Source organism: Hirundo rustica, chromosome W (assembly GCF_015227805.2).
Source record: "Hirundo rustica isolate bHirRus1 chromosome W, bHirRus1.pri.v3, whole genome shotgun sequence".
In the NCBI taxonomy this organism is placed as follows: Eukaryota; Metazoa; Chordata; class Aves; order Passeriformes; family Hirundinidae; genus Hirundo; species Hirundo rustica.
In genome coordinates this window covers 12,115,136-12,135,846 of record NC_053487.1, presented here as the reverse complement: position 1 = coordinate 12,135,846, position 20,711 = coordinate 12,115,136, and the positions used below count along the sequence as shown (strand labels likewise).

At 43.1% G+C, this 20,711-nt stretch overlaps 1 protein-coding gene across 1 annotated transcript in view; it reads left to right on the top strand.

The window, feature by feature from the left end:
* LAS1L (LAS1 like ribosome biogenesis factor) overlaps nt 1-20,711 on the top strand; it is a 71,657-nt gene that overhangs the window by 18,315 nt on the left and 32,631 nt on the right. Inside the window, 1 exon segment of the mRNA XM_040089162.2 lies at nt 18,433-18,514. Coding sequence (XP_039945096.1) covers nt 18,433-18,514 — 82 coding nt within the window.

Genomic DNA, 20,711 nt, shown 5'->3' with positions numbered 1-20,711 from the left:
CAGCCACCCAAGACCAGCGGGCCCTGAGCCAGGCCCTCCTCTGCTGGCCATGATGTTACCTGGTGACCGGCCTGGAAGAAAGAGAGCTCCCTGGCCTTCCCGGGCTGATTTTATGCTTGTGCGACCTAGAGGTGTATCCTTATATTCAATTGGCTACTCTGGCCATCCATCTTGAAAGCCATTCACCAGCTGGCTTTTACTATCTGTGCTAAACTAACACAGCAGTTCATGTTTCCATGACTACAGAACCTGGCATTAGCTCAGTTTGTTAGAGCATGGTGCTAACAACATCAGGGTTGTGTGTTTGATCCCCAATGGGCCATTCACTTAAGAGTTGGACACAATGATCCTTGTGGGTCCCTTCCAACTCAGAATATTCTATGATTCTGTGATATACTTCCAGCTCATTGCTATTGCACTGGGTTAGCAGAGTGCACACAAGTAGCTCCAAGTTGGAGGAACATTGAGGAGTACCTGGAAGGGGCTAACTCTAGAGTAGATATCAGCATTGCAGGAGCTTATGGAGGATGTCTCATTTACACCAGTGTGGAAGGAAGTCTGAGATGAGAAAGACTGCAAATGTTGAAGAAGTTTTCTATAAATGAAAATGTGTAAAAGAAGAACACATCAGGGGTCTCAGTGCCCTGAGCTGAAGGACCATGACTGCAAGAATGATCAACTCCCAGTTGACCCTGAAATTGTGCAGGATCTGCTACTACAGATGGATCTCCACAAATCTAAGGGGCCTGATGGGATTCAACCAAGAATCCTCAAAGAGCTGCTGATGTCATTGCAAAGCCCCTCTTGATGATTTTTGAGTGTCGTGGGAATTCAGAGATGTCCCAGCTGACTGGAAGCTGGTGAACATTGTCCCAATTTTCAAGAAAGGCAAGAAGGAGGACCATGGAAACTGCAGGTCGGTCAGTCTCACTTCAGTGCCCATTAAAATAATGGAAAATATTATTCTGGGAAGTATTGAAAAACACCTGGAGGACAATGCAGGCATCGGTCACACCCAGCATGGCTTCATGAGGAGGAAGTCTTGATTGTCAAACATGTTTCCTTCTATGACAGAGTAACCCACCTAGTTGATCTAGGAAAGACAACTGATGTCATCTTTTCAGGCTTCAGCAAAGCTTTTGATACTGTCTCTCACAGTATCCTTCTGGATAAAATGGCCAGCATACAGCTGAATAACCATGTTATGAGATGGGTGAGCAGCTGGCTCACAGGTTGGACACAAAGAGAGTGAATGGGGTAGTATCAGACTGGTGACCTGTCACTGGTGGGGCTCCACAGTGCTCCATCCTTGGCCCAGTTCTCTTCAACAATGGCAAGTTGGATGCAGGACTTGAAGGAATACTAAGTAACCTTGCCAATGATACTAAATTGTGAGTAGCTGTTGACTCCCTTCAAGGCAGGGAGGCCCTGCAGAGAGTCCTGGACAAATTAGAGAAGTGGGCAATCACCAACTGTGTGAAGTTTAACAAAGAACAGATTCTGAACCAGGACAGGGCAACCCTGGCTGTATGTACAGACTGGGGACCAAGAGGCTGGAGAGCAGTGCCACGGGAAAGGGACCTGGGGAACCTGGACAATGGCAAGTTGAATCTGAGCCAGTAGTGCCCTGGCAGCCAGGAAGGCCAACTGTGTCCTGGGGGCCATCAGGCACAGCATCATCAGCTGGGCATAGGAGGGATTGTCCTGCTCTGCTCTGCACTGGCACAGCCCCAGCTTGAATATTGTGTGCAGTTTTGGGCACCACAATATAAAAAATATATTAATTTATTAGAGAGGGTCCCAAGGACTACCACAGGATGGGGGGGGGGGGGGTCTGGAGGGGAAGCCTTATGAGGAGTGACTGAGGCCACTTGGTTTATTCAGCCTGGAGAAGAGGAGATTAAAGGGAGACCTCATTGTGGTCTTGAACATCTTCATGAGAGGAAGTGAAAGGGCAGGTACCAATCTCTTCACTCTCATGACCAGTGACAAGACTCAAGAAAATGGCATGAAGCTGAGTCAGGGGAGGTCTGGGTTGGATATCAAGAAAAAGGTTTTCACCCAGAGGGTGGTTTGTTGCTGTGTGTTATTTGTTTTCATATTGTATTTCATTTTTATATTGTTATAATGGTTTGTTCTGTACTCCCCTGTTCTCCTGGAAAATGTTATATCCCAAGGTTTGTCCCTGCCCTTTCTTCCCTGTCAGTCCTCCCACACTCCTCCCAGTCCCCTCCTGCGGGCCCTGACTGTCATTTGGCTGTTCCACCCAGCTTCTGGAGAGTTTGGGTAAAAGACATTGAATGATAGGGCAGGGGCCGAGGAGATTCCTCCCTTTATGTTCCCCATTGGTTTTCTTAAATGTACCTCCAACCCTGCTCCACTCCAACCTTATCCCTCATTGGGTGTTGGCTTGTCCCCTCCTTTAGCCCCTCCCCTGCATATAAGCCCAAGACTCAAGGTCGGCCTGGTGACTTAATTCGGGCTGCGGTCTGCGGCAGAAGCCCAAATGGGACACAACAAAGACTGAAATAAAGCCCTTGGATTCACCCTCAGATCAAGTCTGACTCCTTTCCTCCACCACCAATGGGGTCTCTCTCTTGTGATAAGGGGAAAAGCCCTTCGCCACCTCCCGGGTTTTTAGGACCCAGGGGAGTTTTTCTGTCTTGTCCCTGTCTTGAGCTAGCCTGGGCAAAACGGAGCCAGTAACTCCGATAGAGACAAGCGACAGTGGTTGAGCATTGGAACAGACTCCTGAGGGGAGTGGTCACAACACCAAGGCTGCCTGAGTTCAAGAATCATTTGAACAGTGCTCTCAGGCACATGGTGGGATTCTTGGGGATGATCCTGTACAGGGCCAGGAGTTAGATTCATTGATCCTTCAGGGTCCCTTCCAACTCAGCATACTGTTGTTGTAGGACACGAAAAGAAAGACGAGAGACTCCAAATATTTCAGAAGGCAAAGAGTATAGAAAAAGCTTTATTGTCTAATCCTTACTACCTTTTACAAGGTGTTCCGATACAGACTTAACATGACTGGTGAATAGGAATGACACCTCTCTAATCCCATTGGTCAAACTAGAGAAACAGCAAAACACCACCTGGAGAAAGATTGTTTTGGGAAAGGATAGTTGTTTGCCAAGATTGTTTTGAGAAGAAGTTTTCTTGAAGCTTTCCCTTGGGAAAAAGTTAGTGGCTGCTAGCAGGCTAAAATCTCTTAGAGTCAGAAATATCATGCCCACAGCATACTCTATGATTCTGTAAGTCTAGACAGGAACAAGGTAGGAAGGGAGAGAGTAGCAAATAATTTTATTTCTATTGTCCATTTTTCTCTGTTTATGCAACATCAGCAACATTGACAGTTTAAATTATGCTGAGAAATCCCCCAAATGGAGATAAGCCTGAGACACTCACTAAAGTAAAACTACTAGGACATGGAGAGTCTTTCTCAGAGTACCATGGCTCTGTTCAGTGCATTTAAAAATCGCAGGTCTCCAGTTCATAAAGTTCAAGAACAGATAGACAGGAAACCTTTTAGAAAAAAATACAGAGGGACTTACACCTTACATCTCTGATGCAACTGTAAAGTGCAATTTACAGCAGTTAGCAGAAGGAACAGGAACCATGAAGATGTGGTTTCACCACTCTAAGTTACTGAAATAGTTATCCACGGTCAGTGACAAGCTGATACAAACTGCCTTAAAACCATAGGTTTCGCTGTGTCCCTCATGCCTGGCAGGCACGCAGGCTAGCTCAGTTCTGCACTGCGACAGCGGGGATCGGTCGGGGTTGCAGGCAGGGCAAGTAACCTCCTCCCGGTGGGTTCTTGGTTCCCCACAAAGGTGAGTGGACCTGATGGCGTAATGACTGCGGTGACAGAAAAAGGGTCGACTCTCTTTAGGCAGGGTAGAAGGTAGGTTATTAAGGGGAGTCCGGCAAGGAGCCCCGCCTCAGACCACTGCTGCCCAGAGAGAGCAGAGATCAAAGCCTTGCGGCCACTTATAAACAGGGGAGGATCCAGGGGTGGTGACAACGGGTCAGCCAACCAGGGAACACAGGGGTGGTAACAGGGGTGTCAACTTCTGAACCATTAACAAATCACAGGAGGGGAGTGACTTATTAAAGAAAATGTGGATATTGATCTAGTATCAATACCCAACTGTGACGGACAAAAACTCTCTAACAGTTTAAAGTTAGAAAGTGTATGTTTATTATGGCGCCGGACAGTGTGCGGGATAGCTCCCAAATTCACACCGCAATTTACAGGTGATTACAGAGTCCTTTTATTTACAAAAGCATTGAATACCCAAAACACAAATGCATATTCATAACCCTGGTACATCCCATTCCCCGCTTCGCATGGTAATTAGCTCAAAAGCTATTAAGCATGCGTAGTTTGTTCCTTGAAATGGGTTGGTGGTCCTTTTCATGGGGAGGGGTCACTAAAATGAGGAAGTAAAGAAGTCTTCCTCGCTCTGACCTTTCTACCTTTTCAATGCAAATGTGATAAATGAACCCTTGGTAGGACTCCCACTTCATGTCTTTGTGACCGTTCAATGAGTTTCTGGGCAGAGGAGGCCTACAATTGTCTTATGTTCCTAAAAGCTATTCATCAGTTTCAATATTCTTCATTATAAACCCAGCTAACTAAACAAAGTTGACAAGTAATCAGTTATTCTAATATGGAAGAGTGATCCCAAACCCAATTTGTCTTAGTTAATTACTAACTTTTAATTTCAGCAAAGCCTACCTATCTACTTTACTTAATTTCGGCAAAGCTTATCTCTAACTAAAATCTTAACCCCTCTAAAAATCCTTAATTATCTAAAGTTTATGTCTCAGGAGGAGGGGATTCCCCAGGCACCAGCCTATCACTCGACACCTCTCCTGGATCTTTCCAGAATCCAGGGAAGGGTCTTGAAGTGACAGACAGGGCGACCACGAGGAGAGGAGGGGAACTGACAGGGACAGGTGCAGGGAAGGAATGACTGACAGAAAACATCTGCTTAAATACCTAACTCATAAGGGGGAAAACTATTACAAAACACAGGGGGGTACAGTGGACTAAACCACTACAAAAATAACTTATAAATCTTACAAAAATAACTTAGTAACTCAATAAAACAACTCTCGCACCACTACACACAGGTGCTTTGGCTTCATTAATATTACTAATGATGTGTCATAGTTTTAATTTCAAACTGTGCGGAAACACCAATTAATGTGGTGGTTTCATATTCACTAAATTTTGGTCTTGGTACTTACTCTTTTTGTGGGAGAGAGACTAGGAGAAAAACAAAGCAGGCTCAACCTTAAAATTAACAAATAGTTTTATTAACATACACTAAAAGAATAGAAAAAAAAGAAAGTTGGAAAAAAACCCTAAAACTGAATGAAACTTCAAAAAAAAAAATTTCCCTCCCCTTACAAACTGTTCACTTTCTTACAAAACAACATGAAGAGACAAAACTTGTATTTTTCAGTCAGTTTCACCATCTGACAATAGTCCTTCATTAATTCATTAGGGGAAGAGTATCTTTTAGAGTCATGGATCCCACTGACAACTTAGAACAGTTCTCTTGTGGGTTTTAAACTGTCACAAAAACAGCTGTCCGGAAAAACCTGCCTTTGTAACCCTCCCAGGAGCAGTTTCCCAAGCTGCCTATGGGTCATGGGTCTTAGACTTTTGCATACTGGGGTGTCACCTTTTAAAGATGAATAACTCCAAAGCAAAGGATTCTTCACCTCAAGGTACAGAGATATCTTCTCACTTCTTCACTGGTGCAGGGGGCTTCTCATCTTTATCTCTGTTCAAGCATCTTATAGTATATTACTTAGGTCATCACAAACACTTTTGCTCGAATCCACACACAAATTAAAACAATCATCTCCCCAAATGCATATCTTTCCCATGATTTAAAGGAATGACCTAAATATAGTGTTCATTTCCATGGCTCAAGTAAGACTAGAACAACTAACTCTTCAACCCTCTGTCCTAATAGTCTTTTCACTCTTGCTCTACTGACTTCATCTTGTTGTTCTTTATGTTCACTCTGTCTTTTCTTACTCTCTCAGAGAAGGGCTAAGCTCTGGAAGCTTCATGTTGCTAAGAAAGAGTTAAATCTGCTGGGAGTCTTTGTCTCTCTCTCTGTAGCTTGTGGCGTTAGATGTTCAAGGCCGCGCTGGTGAGGGAGGAAGAACTCACAGAAACATCAGAGATTGGAGCACTCAGGCAGTCCAGAATCACAAAAACCCAGGCAGGATCATAAATGCCTTCTCAGCCCACCTGTTGGTGTAAATTGGGGTGGCTTCGGCTCAAATGGTGCCCATAGCTCTTATCAGGGGCCCAGCAGAGATCTCTTCCTGCTCCAGAGAAGTCTGAAGAAAGTAGCTGTTGCAAAACAGCAACCTCTCCTTCTCCCCCCCCCCCCCCCCCTTTACCTGGGAGCTGATAGAATCTGGCCAGGCCTCAGGCCAGCTCCCCCCCCCGAAAGGGGGGAGCAACAGGCCCAGCTTGATGTTACCTGTCTCTCTCTGGCTAAAGGCAAGAGGAAAAAGGACCTACCTACAGGAAATCAAGGGGTTTTATATGGTACTTCCCAAAGTCGCAGCTAACAATTTCAGTGGTTAGAACAGATGCCAATATTCCAACGAACTCTCTGATAGGTTGCTGTCTCTTCTAAAGAAATTCCCAGGACCTGACCTGGAGAATTATTCTACATTCTTTTATAACTAAGAAACCAAACTGTACTAACCCATGACATGATGTTATTACCTGAGGCATCTAATCAGGGCTGTGAGAGAAAGACCATCACATCAATGCTCACACATTTATCTTCCAGCATGAGTCTACTCTGGTCCAGAATAAATAGGAAGCTTTTGCCCCAACCAGGTAGCTGGGATCTTAAGCCCACTTAAATAGGTACTTGTCTTGGTTTGAAAAGACAGGTATCTGCTAGGGAGAGGCGGGGCCTCTCTAGGAATGGGGAATTCCAATCCCTTCCCTCCGTGTTATTATAATTTGGAAGACTGAAAAAAACAAACAAACAACTTTTTAGTTAAAGCTATGGGGAAAGGAATAACAGTCCTTTACTAGTAAATATAACAGGACAAACAAACAACAAGAGCAATGATAACAATAATAATAATAAACAGAACCAAGAACCCCGAGGGGCTTTGTTTCACAAGTCCTGGGCAGTCTGATCTCTTGGGACCCCAAGAGCACCAAGCCAAAACGGTGGAAACTCCGGGCTGATGGCTGGAAACGGTGGGTTGTCCCGGCAGGCAGGGGGGTGTCCCAGCAGGCAAAGCGAGCAGTGGTGAAGAAGCCGCGGCGGCTGGACCCGGGCTGACCCAGATCCAGCAGGGCAGGCAAAAAACTCTGAATTCCTGGGCACTCCAGCAGATGATAGAATTCCCAGGACTGGACCCTTCGTTAACAGTGGACTCCTCACGCAGCCAGCAGTTGCCCGACTGTTCCTCTCCGGAAAACTGAGAGCAGAAAAAAACCCACCACCCTGAGCTCCCGGGAGCCTTTTCCTCCCCCCTAAACTAAGTGATCTACTTCTTTTGTACGGGTCAAGCACCCTTTAAGCATCAGTATTTAGTCTCCTAGCAACTTATGGGGGGGAAAAATTCCACAGGACAACTTAACCCCCAACAGTACTTCACTCCCAGGCACACTCAAAATGAAGCACAATTTGAAATGCTTTGCTTAATGAGGGGTTGAGGCTTTCCTCTCTTTAATAATCCCAAAGATAAATTGTAAGGGTTCACCCACCGGTAAGTTGTGCAGACCAGTTAGCTCATCTTTGGGAATCAGTATAAAGATGAAGTCCTGTGCACACCTGTTGTAATGCACCCCCCCCCACCCCCGAGTGGGCATTTCTGTATAAGGAAAAGGGTTTCAGTTTACCTTTGGACATTTTAGGAAGTTTAACTAGAAAGTTCTGTGTCTTTCTTTGCAATTGGCTCAATGCCAAGAGAAAAGCACCTGTTGTACCTTGTCACTGCTCTTCAAATCCTGTACTTCTCTTTATTGGCAGTTTGCCAGTGGAACCCTCCTCAATAATTAAGTAGATAAGAGCAAAAACAAAAGAGCTCGGGGCATTTTCAAGGTGTTATAACAGGTATGTGGGACCTGTCCCTACACTGTGTTCAGCTTTCATCTTTTGTTTTGTATTGAGACGTTAATTTTGAGGAACTAAGGATTTTTAGGAAAGTTAAGATAATAAGTTGCTGAATTAGCTGAAGTAGATAGGTAATCTTTGTTCGCAGTTAACAGAAGCCAGATCTTAGATAAGCTGTCCCAGATTTAGTAACTCATTGCTTGTCAGCTTTATGTTTATGTAGCTGTGCTTGTAATGAAAACCAAAATGTGGTAAATAGGACATAAGATAGCTGCAGATTTCCTGCTTAAAGGACCCATTGAACACAGGAAACTGTAAGTTCTACCAAGGAATCATTTGTCACTAATGCATTGAAAAGGTAGAAAGGTCAGGACGAGGAAGACTCATCTTACTTGCTCATTTTGGGTGACCCCTCCCCAAAATAGACCCCCGACTCATTTTAAGAAACAAAGTACACATGCTTAATAGCCTTTTTGCCAATTAGCATATGAAGTGAGGAATAGGAGGTGACAGGGGTATGAATATGCATTTGTAATTTGGATATTCAACACTTTTGTAAATAAAAGGCTTTGTAATTACCTGTGAATTTCACAGTGCAAATTAGGGAACTATCCCGCCATGCTGCCCGGCCGTAATAAACATACACTTTCTAACTTTAAACTGTTAGAGAGTTTTTGTCCGTCACAGTTGGGTATCGATACTAGATCAATACCCATATTTCTTTAATAAGTCAGTATTAGTTTCTTTATTTTATTAAAATATTATGATTTTTCAAGACACACTCGACCATGCCATCTCACTATGTGATTTAAGCCATTTCTCTGAGAGGTCTGGACCCTCAGAGGTATTGGAAACCCCAATACAAACCAATTATTATTATTAAATATACCTCCAAGGCATATATTAAATATACCTCCAAAGTGAAAGGAGAGAATTATTCACTCTGTCACAATCTTTTTGACAGACAAAAAGCAATAGCCTAAATCTACAACCTGATCTATGCTATGAAGCTTAGTTTGAAAGACAGGTGTCTGCTAGGGAGGGTCCTGGCCTCTCTTGGAATGGAGAATTCAAACCCTCTCTCTCCAAATTATTATAATTTTGAAAATTAAAGAGCTCCCAGGCAGAGGTATGGGGATAGGAATAACAGTTCTTTACTAGTATGTATAACAAGGCAAACAAACAACAACTACAGCATTAATAACTGAGACATTAATTTTAAAGAATTAAGGATTTTTAGGAAAGTTAAGATAATAAGTTGCTGAATTAGCTGAAGTAGATAGGTAATCTTTGTTCGCAGTTAACAGAAGCCAGATCTTAGATAAGCTGTCCCAGATTTAGTAACTCATTGCTTGTCAGCTTTATGTTTATGTAGCTGTGCTTGTAATGAAAACCAAAATGTGGTAAATAGGACATAAGATAGCTGCAGATTTCCTGCTTAAAGGACCCATTGAACACAGGAAACTATAATGTAATATATGTCCTAAAGTTAATTCGTGTTGAACAATAAATAATGTAATTGAATATATCTTGTAACAAGATTTTAGTTGAAATGGAGTTTAAAATCTATAAACCAAAAAGTGTATACAGGGTTAACCAGGACGACAGCTGCACAGGGGAGACACGAGTAAATCACTGCCGGGAACCTTGCAAAGGCAGCACAAAAGGACGGAAAAGGGAGATGGGTGCTATGATAATCCCCTGATTGTATCAGATCACTATCTTATCTGTTCTGGCCCGATGTTACCATCTCCAAAAACTTCTCCGGACACGGCCATCAAGACATTGTTCTGCCTTCGAGAAACTATTCATCAGACCCCGGACACAGACATGAATATCTAATGAAGCTACCTCAAGGCACGAGTCTCACGGTCTCAGCCGGTCCCCAGCGAGAGACTGTATAAAAATCCGCAGCTTGGAGACCCAAATTGTGAACTTAGGGGGTGACAGACTGACAGAGTGTGTTACCGTGTTCACCCAGCACCGAAGCCCCGGGGTTCAACGCTGTCCTTTTAATTGTGGCTATCGGAGACTGTTATTTTGTCTCAAAATAAAATTCTACATTTTGATTTACTGAATTTGGTCTATCGTATTTATTACATATAAGTTCTACCAAGGATTCATTTGTCACAAATGCATTGAAAAGGTAGAAAGGTCAGGAAGAGGAAGACTCATCTTACTTCGTCATTTTGAGTGACCCCTCCCCAGAATAGACCCCCGACTCATTTTAGGAGACAAAGTGTGCATGCTTAATAACCTTTTTGCCAATTAGCATACGAAGCGAGGAATGGGAGGTGACAGGGGTATGAATATGTATTTGTATTTTGGGTATTCAACACTTCTGTAAATAAAAAGCTTTGTAATTACCCGTGAATTTCACAGCGCATATTAGGGAGCTATCCTGCGTGCTGCCCGGCCGTAATAAACATACACTTTCTAACTTTAAACTGTTAGAGAGTTTTTGTCTGTCACAGTTGTAAGACATTAATTTTAAAGAATTAAAGATTTTTAAGAAAGTTAAGATAATAAGTTGCTAAATTAGCTAAAGTAGATAAGTAAGCTTTGTTCGCAGCTAACAAAAGCCAGATCTTAGATAAGCTATCCTGGATTTAGTAACTCATTGCTTGTCAGCTTTATGTTTGTATAACTGTGCTTATAATAAAAAACAAAATGTAGTAAATAAGACATAAGTTAGCTACTGACTTCCTGCTTAAAGAACCCATTCAACACAGGAAACTATAAGTTCTACCAAGGATTCATTTGTCACGAATGCATTAAAAAAGTAGAAAAGTCAAAATGAGGAAGACTCATCTTACTTCCTCATTTTGGGTGACCCCTCCCCAGAACAGACCCCCAACTCATTTTAAGAAACAAACTACACATGCTTAATAGCCTTTTTTACCAATTAGTATATGAAGCAAAGAATAAGAAGTAATAAGAGTATAAATACGTATTTGTATTTTAAGTATTCAACACTTTTATAAATAAAAGGCTTTGTAATTTCCTATAAATTTCGCAGCACGTATTAGAGAGCTATCCCACATGCTGCCTGGCCATAATAAACATACACTTTCTAACTTTAAACTGTTAAAGAGTTTTTGTCCGTCACAGTTGGGTATCGATACTAGATCAATACCCATATTTCTTTAATAAGTCCTAACAAACAGAACCAGGAACCTTGATGGGCTTTGTTTCACAAAGCCCAGGGCAGTCTGATCTCAGTGACCCTGCAGGACTCGGAGAGCACTAAGCTGGAATGGTGGAAAATCCTGGGCTCATGGATGAGATATATCAGAAGCTCTGCAGTGGTAGCTGGAACAGCAGAGATGTCCCAGCAGAGCAGGAGGGTGTGAGCCCAGAGCATAGCAAAAAGCCTCAAAGCAGTGCCAAAGAAGCGGTGGCAGTGGGACCGCGCCGGCCCAGCAGGGCAGGAGGAGGCGAGCTCAGAATTCTTGGGCTCACGAGCAGATGGTGGTAGATTTCCCAGGACCAGACTTGGTGGTGACAGTGAACGCCTCCCGCAGCAAGCAACAGCCTGGCCATCCTCTCTCAGGATGCCAAGAGCAAGAGCGAACAGCTGCCCTCAGCCTGAGAAACTCATAGAGACCAAAAAAAAAAAAGTGTAGCCAGGTGCTACCATGCCCCTCCTTTGGCCCTTTGTTCTGCTTAAATACCTATAAGTACCTAGTAGTTAGTTTCCTAGCAATTTATGGGAAAAAATTCTATGAGTAAAAAAGAAAGAAATCTAACCCCCAACAAAAGCCATACTGGCTGCCAAGAACTACGTGAATAGATATGGATATGATTGTTAATACTGCTAACACAGAAGGCACAGAGGGTCAACTTTGTGCAAGGCTGGGGTGGGGGAAGGATATTTGACACACAGAAAGACTCTAAAACTCAGAGACAAAGTGAGTTTTAAAGTAGGTATGTGATTTACTCAGCGCTGGACGTGATGCAAGATAGCTCCCAAAGGCATGCATACCCCTCACTCATTCATATTTTCTTTTAACCTCTAGAATGTTACATATGCATCAAGTTTCGCAATACACCTATGTATATTCATTCCTTAGCTCCCCCCCTCTCCGCTTTGTATGCTAAGCGTCTTATCAGTCCTTTGTGCCTGTGCAGTTGTCTCTGGTGGTCGTTTCGGGGGACTCTGGGGGTCCCAAAGGATGAACTAAGGTTGTCTTCCTCTTGAGATGAACTTCTGACCCTGCTGCCTTGTGCATGCTCACTGATCCTCTGATCATAGTCCAAGCTATGAAACTGGCCTTATCTGGTCCTGGGAGCCTGAGGAACCTCGTTATCCCAGCGTCTCTGGTAATCTTGTATTCTTGTCTCCTGTTTGGGTAAACATCCTTCCCCTTGTCAGACATCCTTGCATTCCTCCTTATTGTTCTTGCACATATTCCTGTCTCTTCCCTCCTTAGGCAACTAATACAGTACAAAGAGCAGCAAGTATTAAGCAATACACATCATCTGAATACCTATTCTTAATAAATATCTTCTAATTACTATGGTTAATATCTCATGTTTCATATTCACTTCATATTTTCCTCCCAAATAAATGGTGGGATGGAGATTTGTTTCAAAGAAAACCAAGGAAGCAGTAGATTAAAATCAACCTCACTGCATCATCCCTGTCTCCTTCTTAGATAGTGACAGAGGTGGCCTAACTAAGAATGACTTCTGCAGTTTGGCAGCCAGGACAGAGGGTGTGTTATAGACACATATTATAAAGTAGGCTTTTTGCAGATATTAAATGCTATATGTGTAATATGGGTAGGTTTTGCTATATATATTTTTTTTTTAATTCTACTATTAATGAAACTTAGAAATAGGTAGTGTGATGAATATATATATATTTCTTAGGCTATAACATGATATTAAAGTAGGGACTGTTTTTGTGGAATCTAAACCAGAAGGATGGAGAAAATCCCCCGCATTCCTGAATTATCTTATCCAGATGAAGACTACTGACCAAAGCTTCAGGAAAGGGATTTGTTGAACCTTCATTATCAGTATCTTATCCAGATGAAGATGGCCAAAAACTCCAGGAGAGAAATTTATTGAACCTATGCTACCAGATGGAATGGAGCCACTTGCAGATGGGTCAACAAGATAAAATGGTTGGGGGGGAGTTGAAACTGAACAAAGAAATTCACACTCAAGAGGAATGTTTGAATCATGCGTGTGATTTTATGAATATGCAACAGGCTGATACTTTTAAGGAGTGAGCCCTTTTTGTTAGCAGGTGTGCTCTTGGCTGAATGCCAAGTCACCCAGCCATACTTTGCTTTTCTGTTTCATAATTGTCTTTTTATTTTTTATTAAACTTATACATTTTTCTAAGGAAGTGAACCTCATTTTTCACACACCTCAGTGAGTGTGAAAAACAAGGTTCACTTTCTTGATAATTTTAATTTAAAAATAGTTTAATAAAAAAATAAGACAGTTAGGAAAACAGAAAGCAAAGGATCTTGGCCGGGTGACTTGGCATTCAGCCAAGAGCACACCACTAACGAAAAGGCTCCTTCCCTAAAAGCATCCACTTGTTGCATATTCATAAATTCACATGCATGATTCAAACATTCCTCTGGAGTTTGAATTTCTCTGTTCAGTTTCAACTCCCCCCCCAACCATTTTATCTTGTAGATCAATCTGCAAAAGATTCCATTCAGTCTCTCATTCTCTGATAGCACAGGTTCAATAAATTCCTCCCCTAGAGCTTTGTTTCACCACTATCTTCACCTGGATAATTCAGGAATTCAGGAGGATTTTCTCCATCCTTCTGGTTTAGCCGGTTTAGATGTTACAAAAACAGTCTTTACTTTAATATCATGCTATAGCCTAAGAAATATATATATATTCATCACACTAGTTATTTCTAAGTTTCATTAATAGCAGAAGTAAAAGAACTATATTAATACAGTAAAGGTTTTTTTCAACATTATACATATAGTATTCATTTTAATATTTGCGAAAAGCCAACTTCATAATATGCATTTATAACAATGAGCAAACACTTTAAAGTATCTGAGAGCCAGCATATGTCTTGAGGGTGCTTGTTCTTGAGTCCTGAGGAACATCCAGATTTGGGAACTTTCATTCATGTCCAGCATGTCAAACGCATTTGCTTTCTGTGAGTCAGAGCCTGGGGCTTGACCAGGCTCTGCCTTCACCATCCAAAACTGAATTTCTCTATGTTCCTGAGTGTCCTAGGTTACAATGTAGCATGTGCACAAAGTACATTTTCTATCACCATCTACATGAGCTGTTGAAATTAGGTTGGGCAGTGTTTCCCTTGCCCCCTCCCTCCAGACTATCTTCTGTTAATGGGCCATCAATGCCTTGCCATATGACTCATAGATAACTCCCTCCAGGAGCTATCTCGGTTTAATGGGCAATCAAGGACCCATTGCATGACTCATAAAATGATATCAGCCCATTGTGAGATGCTCTGCCCAGGGGGAGGAGCCAAGCATTCCCACCTGGATATAATTTGGGATTTGGGACAGCACAGGCAGCCTTACTCACTGGGTTCCCAGAGGACATGAGCTACCACACCTTTCTATAGGATCACTGCTTCAACAAGACCACTTCATCTGGACTGCTACCACCACCACAGGGTATCAGGTTGTATTCTGACTCTGTCAGTGATCTTTTGTACTACTGCGTTTGTTTGATTTATTGTATTTTTTTGTTTGTTTGTTTGTTTCCTTTCCTATTAAAATGGGTTTTTTTGACTTAGAGTCTCTTGCTAGTTTTGCTTTCAAGCCAGCACACTGAGTCACACTGGCGACTGACAGGCTGTGCAGACAGGCCCTGCAGATGCAGGCTGAAAGATTGTGTGAGTGTGCTGCACCAAACTAAATTTTCCATATCCTGAGGGCCCAGGAAAGTCATTGCCTGGACTGGCACAAGTTTTCACCAGTCATGGTGCTGGCAGTATTCAGGGTGGGCAAGAATATGGATTATTTGTCTCAAAGTGCCCTGAGTGTCAGTGGCCCCTCTCATCCATTTCATGACTACAGTAACTCTGACAATACTATCCCTTCTTGTGAGCAGAATCAACCTCTGTCATTGCCTTTGTAGGGGAAAACAGGAGCAGTGGATCAAGTCTGACTCTTCCCATAATGAAACATTTGACTAAGAGATTTCTTAAAGGGACTTAAAACTTTTTTTGTTCCAGCCTGGGACTGGTTGGGTCTAATTACGGCACCATGTTCAAAGCACAGATGGATGCTATGGAATTAACATGGCTAAAATCACCGGAAATCCCAGCCTACTGAACGTAGACAGTATTAAGAAAACAGAAGAGAGGGACAGGAGTACTGAACTTCTAATTGCTTTCAGGATGTCACTGGCTGGGAAGCAAGCAGAAAGTAGTATTATTTAAGTGATGAATGGCCACAGTGAGCAGTCCTCTACCTCATTTCAAATCCTGCTCACCTCACAAGCGCTGCAATGTGCTGGAAGTCACAAGATCAAATTGCATCAGCCAATTCGGTGCCACTCTGTGGCAAAAGGGGATAATTACCCATATCAATGTGACACCTATATTATTTATTTTTCTGGCCCAATTATGACCACCCAAGGCCCGCAATGTGGACCTTTTTTACCCAATTACAGAAAACTACCTAAACCCATGAAGAAGATGGAAGAAGGACAAGAAGAAGGACTCAGACAACGCCCAAAGCCCTCCATCTTGACGCACATGTATTACTATATACTAAAATCTTAAATCTAAGTTTCTAGCATTCCAACAGGGGGTCATTCTTTTGTAACCAAAATAACAGATATAGATACTTGTTTATTCCAGCTGCAAAGTTTTAAACAGGTTTATTACAACTGGATCTAAAACTTTGTTCTTTGAAGTCACAATAAGAATAACAAAGGCTGATGATCATTAAAGGTTTTTGAATCACATGTGATCAAAAGTCTTGATTTACATGTACAGAACATGATATCCAACATAAAGAGGACAGACAATTGGGGATACAAGCATCATGAAGTCACCCTAGGACAGTGTAGTCCCATGTCATGGGTCGGCACAGGTTTTTAGTTATGGAGGAATGTGGAATGTATTTCCTGGTCAGGACCTGGGAATTGCTTTAGAAAGGACAGGGACCTATTGGAGGGCTGGTTTGGGATATTGGCATCTGTTTTGACCACTGAGAATGTCAATTGTGACTTTGGGAAGTACCCATATAAAAAACCCTGATTTCCTGCAGGTCAGCCTTTTTCCCCTTGGCCAGAGAGAGAAAGGTAACATCGTACGGGCCAGGGCCCGCCCCGATTTAAATGGAGGGGTGGGCAAAAAAGGCATTTATGATTCTGCCTGTTTTTTTGATTCCGGACTGCCTGGGTGCTCTGATCTCTGATCTTTCTGTGTGAGTTCTTTCCCCTCACCAGCGCAGCCTTGAAAATCTAACACCATGAGATGCAGTGAGAGAGAAAAAGACTCTGGGCAGATTTAACCCTTTCCTGGCAACATGAAGCTTCCAAGGCCTAACCCTTCCCTGAGAGAAAAAAGAAAGGGACAGAGTGAACATAAAGAAGAAACAGCATGAAGTCAGTGCAGCGAGAGTGAAAGGACTATTGGGACAAGGGTTGAGGAGTTTTCCATTCCATTTTAGGCTGGTTTTCTTATTGAGCCATGGAAATGAACTTTATATTTAGATCATTCCTTTAAATCATCGGAAAGATATGCATTTGGGGAGATGATTGTTTAGATTTGTGTGTGGATTTGAGCAGAGGTGTTTGTGATTGACTAAGTGATATTAATCCCATAAGATGCTTGAACAGAGATAGGGATGAGAAGCCCTCTGCGCCAGTGAAGAAGTGAGAAGATATCTCTGTACCTTGAAATGAAAAATCCTTTGCTTTGGAGTTATTCATCTTTAAAAGGTGACACCCCAGTATGCAAAAGTCTAAGACCCATGACCCCTGAGCAGCTTGGGAACCTGCTAATGGGAGGGGTCATGAAAGCAGGTTTCCCTGGGCAGCTGTTTTTGTGACAGTTAAAAAACCCACAAGAAAACTGTTCTAAGTTGTCAGTGGGATCCATGACTCTAAGAGAAACTCTTCCCCTAAAGAATTGATGAAAAACTATTTTCAGATGGTGAAACTGACTGAAAATTACAAGTTTTGCCTCTTTATGTTGTTTTGTAGGAAAGTGAACAGTTTGTAAGGGGAGGGAAGAGTGTTTTTGGAGTTTCATTCTGTTTTGTTTTAGTTTTTTTTCCCTAACTTTCTTTTTCCATTCTTTTAGTGTGTGTTAATAAAACTATTTGTTTATTTTTAAGCTTGAGCCTGCTTTGCCTTTCTCCTAATATTTCTCCCACAAAAAGGGAATAAACACTAAGACCCCTACGCTAAATTTACCAACCAGAATTTGGCGAACGTGAAACCACTACATCCCACTTGACATACTGTCACACATTTTTCTTTCTTTGCTACTGAGATAGGAAAAAGAGCTAAATCTGTGGTTTATAAATCCTAGTCTTTGACAAGCAAGGCTGTACATAAAAAAACACATTTGCTGGTATTTTCATCTTGTGTGTCTCGTCAGGTGAGCTTTTCCACTTGTGTATGGAGGAAAGTTTCAAGCTGTAATTGTAGTAGCAGGACCAACTGAGTCCTTTTGCTGCCAGCTGCACTGAACATCATACCTGGGACTGAAGAAGTTTTGACAGTGAAGGACAGACAATATTAGAGACTCTTCTGTATATATTTGGGTCCCTATGTGAGAATGATGAATTGATTTTTATTTTTTTCCTGGGTTTTTTAGAAAAGTTCTGCTTTTCACTTTTTAAAACTGATCAAGCTTAAAAGCAAAGGTCTTACATAGTTAGAGGTAGTTGTCCTCAGGAAAGTTGCAAAAAATTGCATACAAATTACTGTGTAAATTTCAGTATTATATATGATATTATTTGTATCGTTGCTATATAGTTATCCAGAATGTCTCATCCATTTAAATATAGTTTAACTGCTTCTCAGTGTCATCAAATTACATGTAACACCTCAGCCTAAAAAGAAATCTCTTGTTGCATGCAACACTGAAGAACTTAAACTGTAAAATGCAAGTTTGTATGGATCCTAGGCCACAGGAGTAGTGGCATCTGAGAGCTGGGGGATCTTGGCCCACTCTTGAAGTGGGAAACAGGAGCTACAGTGCAGGAGTGGCCAGGAAGGTTTCTGTTCCCACCTGGTAGAGGCTCTGCTGATTTACAAGGCTGCCTGCAGGTGTGACCTCATGCAGTGGGAACAGAGGGGTCATGTGTGTTGGCTGTTGTTGCAGGTGGACATCCCCGTGTGGGTTGTGGATCTCCGTCATGAGCTGACGCACAGGAAGCTGCTGCAGCTGGCCCTGTGCCGCAAGGGTGAGTGTCACCAGCAGCTGGCATTGGGAGGGGTGGCCTGAAGCACGCTTGGGGTGGCAATGCCAGTGCTGCAGGCCCTGAGGGGAGCACGTCTGTCTCCGTTTTGGGGTGCTGCAGGATGGGCAGCGCACTTGTCCTGTCAGGGAGAGTTGTGATATCAGACACTGAGAGGATTTGCCACTGCCCTGTCAGGATAGCTGAGCTGTGTCTAGTGGCTCCAGGTTGTGGTTCCTCACAGGGTGGATGTTCATAGGCTTTCTCCTATCTCTGAAAAAACTACTTGCAACAACAACAGCTGGTTGCAACAGTTTGGTGCTTTTGCTTTTTTACAGCACGGGAAGTTTGTCTTGGGGAAATAGGTAAAAGCTTTTCCTGATGGTTTAGCTGTTTTAATGCATTAATTGGGTTTGTATTTCATCGGATTTGTAATGGTTTTTCTATGTATCATGTGATCTGTCCTTGCCCAGCAGTGCCCATCCCCCCACTGAAATGTAACCTAACTCTGTTCCCCTCCTGCTTCTCCCTGATTGGGTGGTGCCTCTGGGCCCTGCCCCCTGGGGAAAAAAGCCACGATGGGGGAGGGGCCATGTCTCTCTGGCATTGGCGAGTCATCAGGAAAGGTCTCCAGCAAAGCAGAGCAGGACTTGAGAATAAAAGCTGTAAAATTCCACCCGGTGCCAGAGAGCAGACTCTTACTTTTACCATTGGCAGCCGTCTAGTCTCGTGAGGAAAACTACAATTGGTGCCCTAATGTGCGGCTCAAAACCACAAGGGGCTCCCAGAAAGCTGGAAGAACCATGCAGGGAGCATGTGGCCGAGGAATCTCACGCAGGCACGTGAGTCACGAAATGTAGCCCACCCACGCAGAGACAGACCCGTCAGGCTTGGCGTTCGCTGTGGAGTCTCCGAAACACAGGATTCTACAGGCCAGGGCTACAGTTTTCTCCTTTGGACTCAAAAATCCCATCAGAGTGCTGCAAAGAAGCCTCCCCCGAATGGCAAGTTGTTCCAGGGAAGGTGACCACATGTTCGTGGAAAACTGATCCTGGGGACCGAGACTGGAAGCTCTTTTTGCACCAAAAAGGGTCAGTCTTCAGGCAAAAGGAGCGGTTGGGAAAGAAAGGAAAGGAACGCTGGAATTTGGTGAGTACCACTTTCGGTTTTCTAAGGGAAAAATTTTCAGAGGCGATGTTCCGCAGGGAAAAGGGTTTCTTTTCTCTTTTGGGGAAGGTTTTGCTTTCAGAGGAAACCTTCAAAGTGCTTTAATAGCACGCTTCTTTCGGCAGCCTGGGGAGGTGGAAAAGGAAACTGTTTCCCCTTTTGGCTTTTTTTTCTCTCCAGCAAGGTTTTTTTTTTTTCCTTTCAGTTTCTCAGTCACAATAAAGAGGACACAGAAACTCAAAATCTGAGCCAAAAATGGGTGCTAGGCTGTCTGTGCCTCACAAAAGAGTCTATTATTACATTTTATATACCTTGGATGATGGCGAGACCCATTATTCAAAGAAACAGCTGAAAAAATTAACTCTGTGCTTGTTTTCTCAGTTCCACATTTATCATTAGAGCAAATAAGCTCTCCAGAATTTTGGGAGGCTATAACAAAAAAAATAGTTGAATCTGGCTCCTCTAATAATAAAGAAGATGCAAATTTTGCTTTTTATAGCTTAAAAATTAACTTTGCATTGCAAAAGCAAAATAAAAAGGAAGAAAAGCCAGTTCTTTGTGAATTTTCCCCAGTTTGTACCTTTGCAGGCAGTCTGAGTGCTCAAACCTCTCATCTTAGTGGTCACAAGATGGAGGGGATTCCTTTGTCCAAAATGGCCGAAGCCATGTGCTCCCGAGCCATGAGGAGTCTCTCCCTTTGTCTGTCCCTCCTTCCCACAATTTCTTCTTCTCCCCAGACCCCTCCTTCCCTTTGGTGCCACCCCTGGCACCGCCCTCTCCTCTAACTCTGCCCCCTACCCTCAAACCTCCGCCCTCCGACTCCTCCCTGTGTGACTCAAGCCTCCAGCCCCTCCCTGCCCCTGGTTCCCACGGTTTTCCCGCCCACAGTCCCGGTTCCCACACCCCGGAGAGAGGGGGTGGGGGTGGGAGCCAGGAACCCTGATGCAGGAAATGATCCCGGCTTTTCTGCCACCCCTGTCACATATCGACAGTCAAAAAGAGGGGGTGCTGTCCACAGTAATTGGGACCCCTTCCC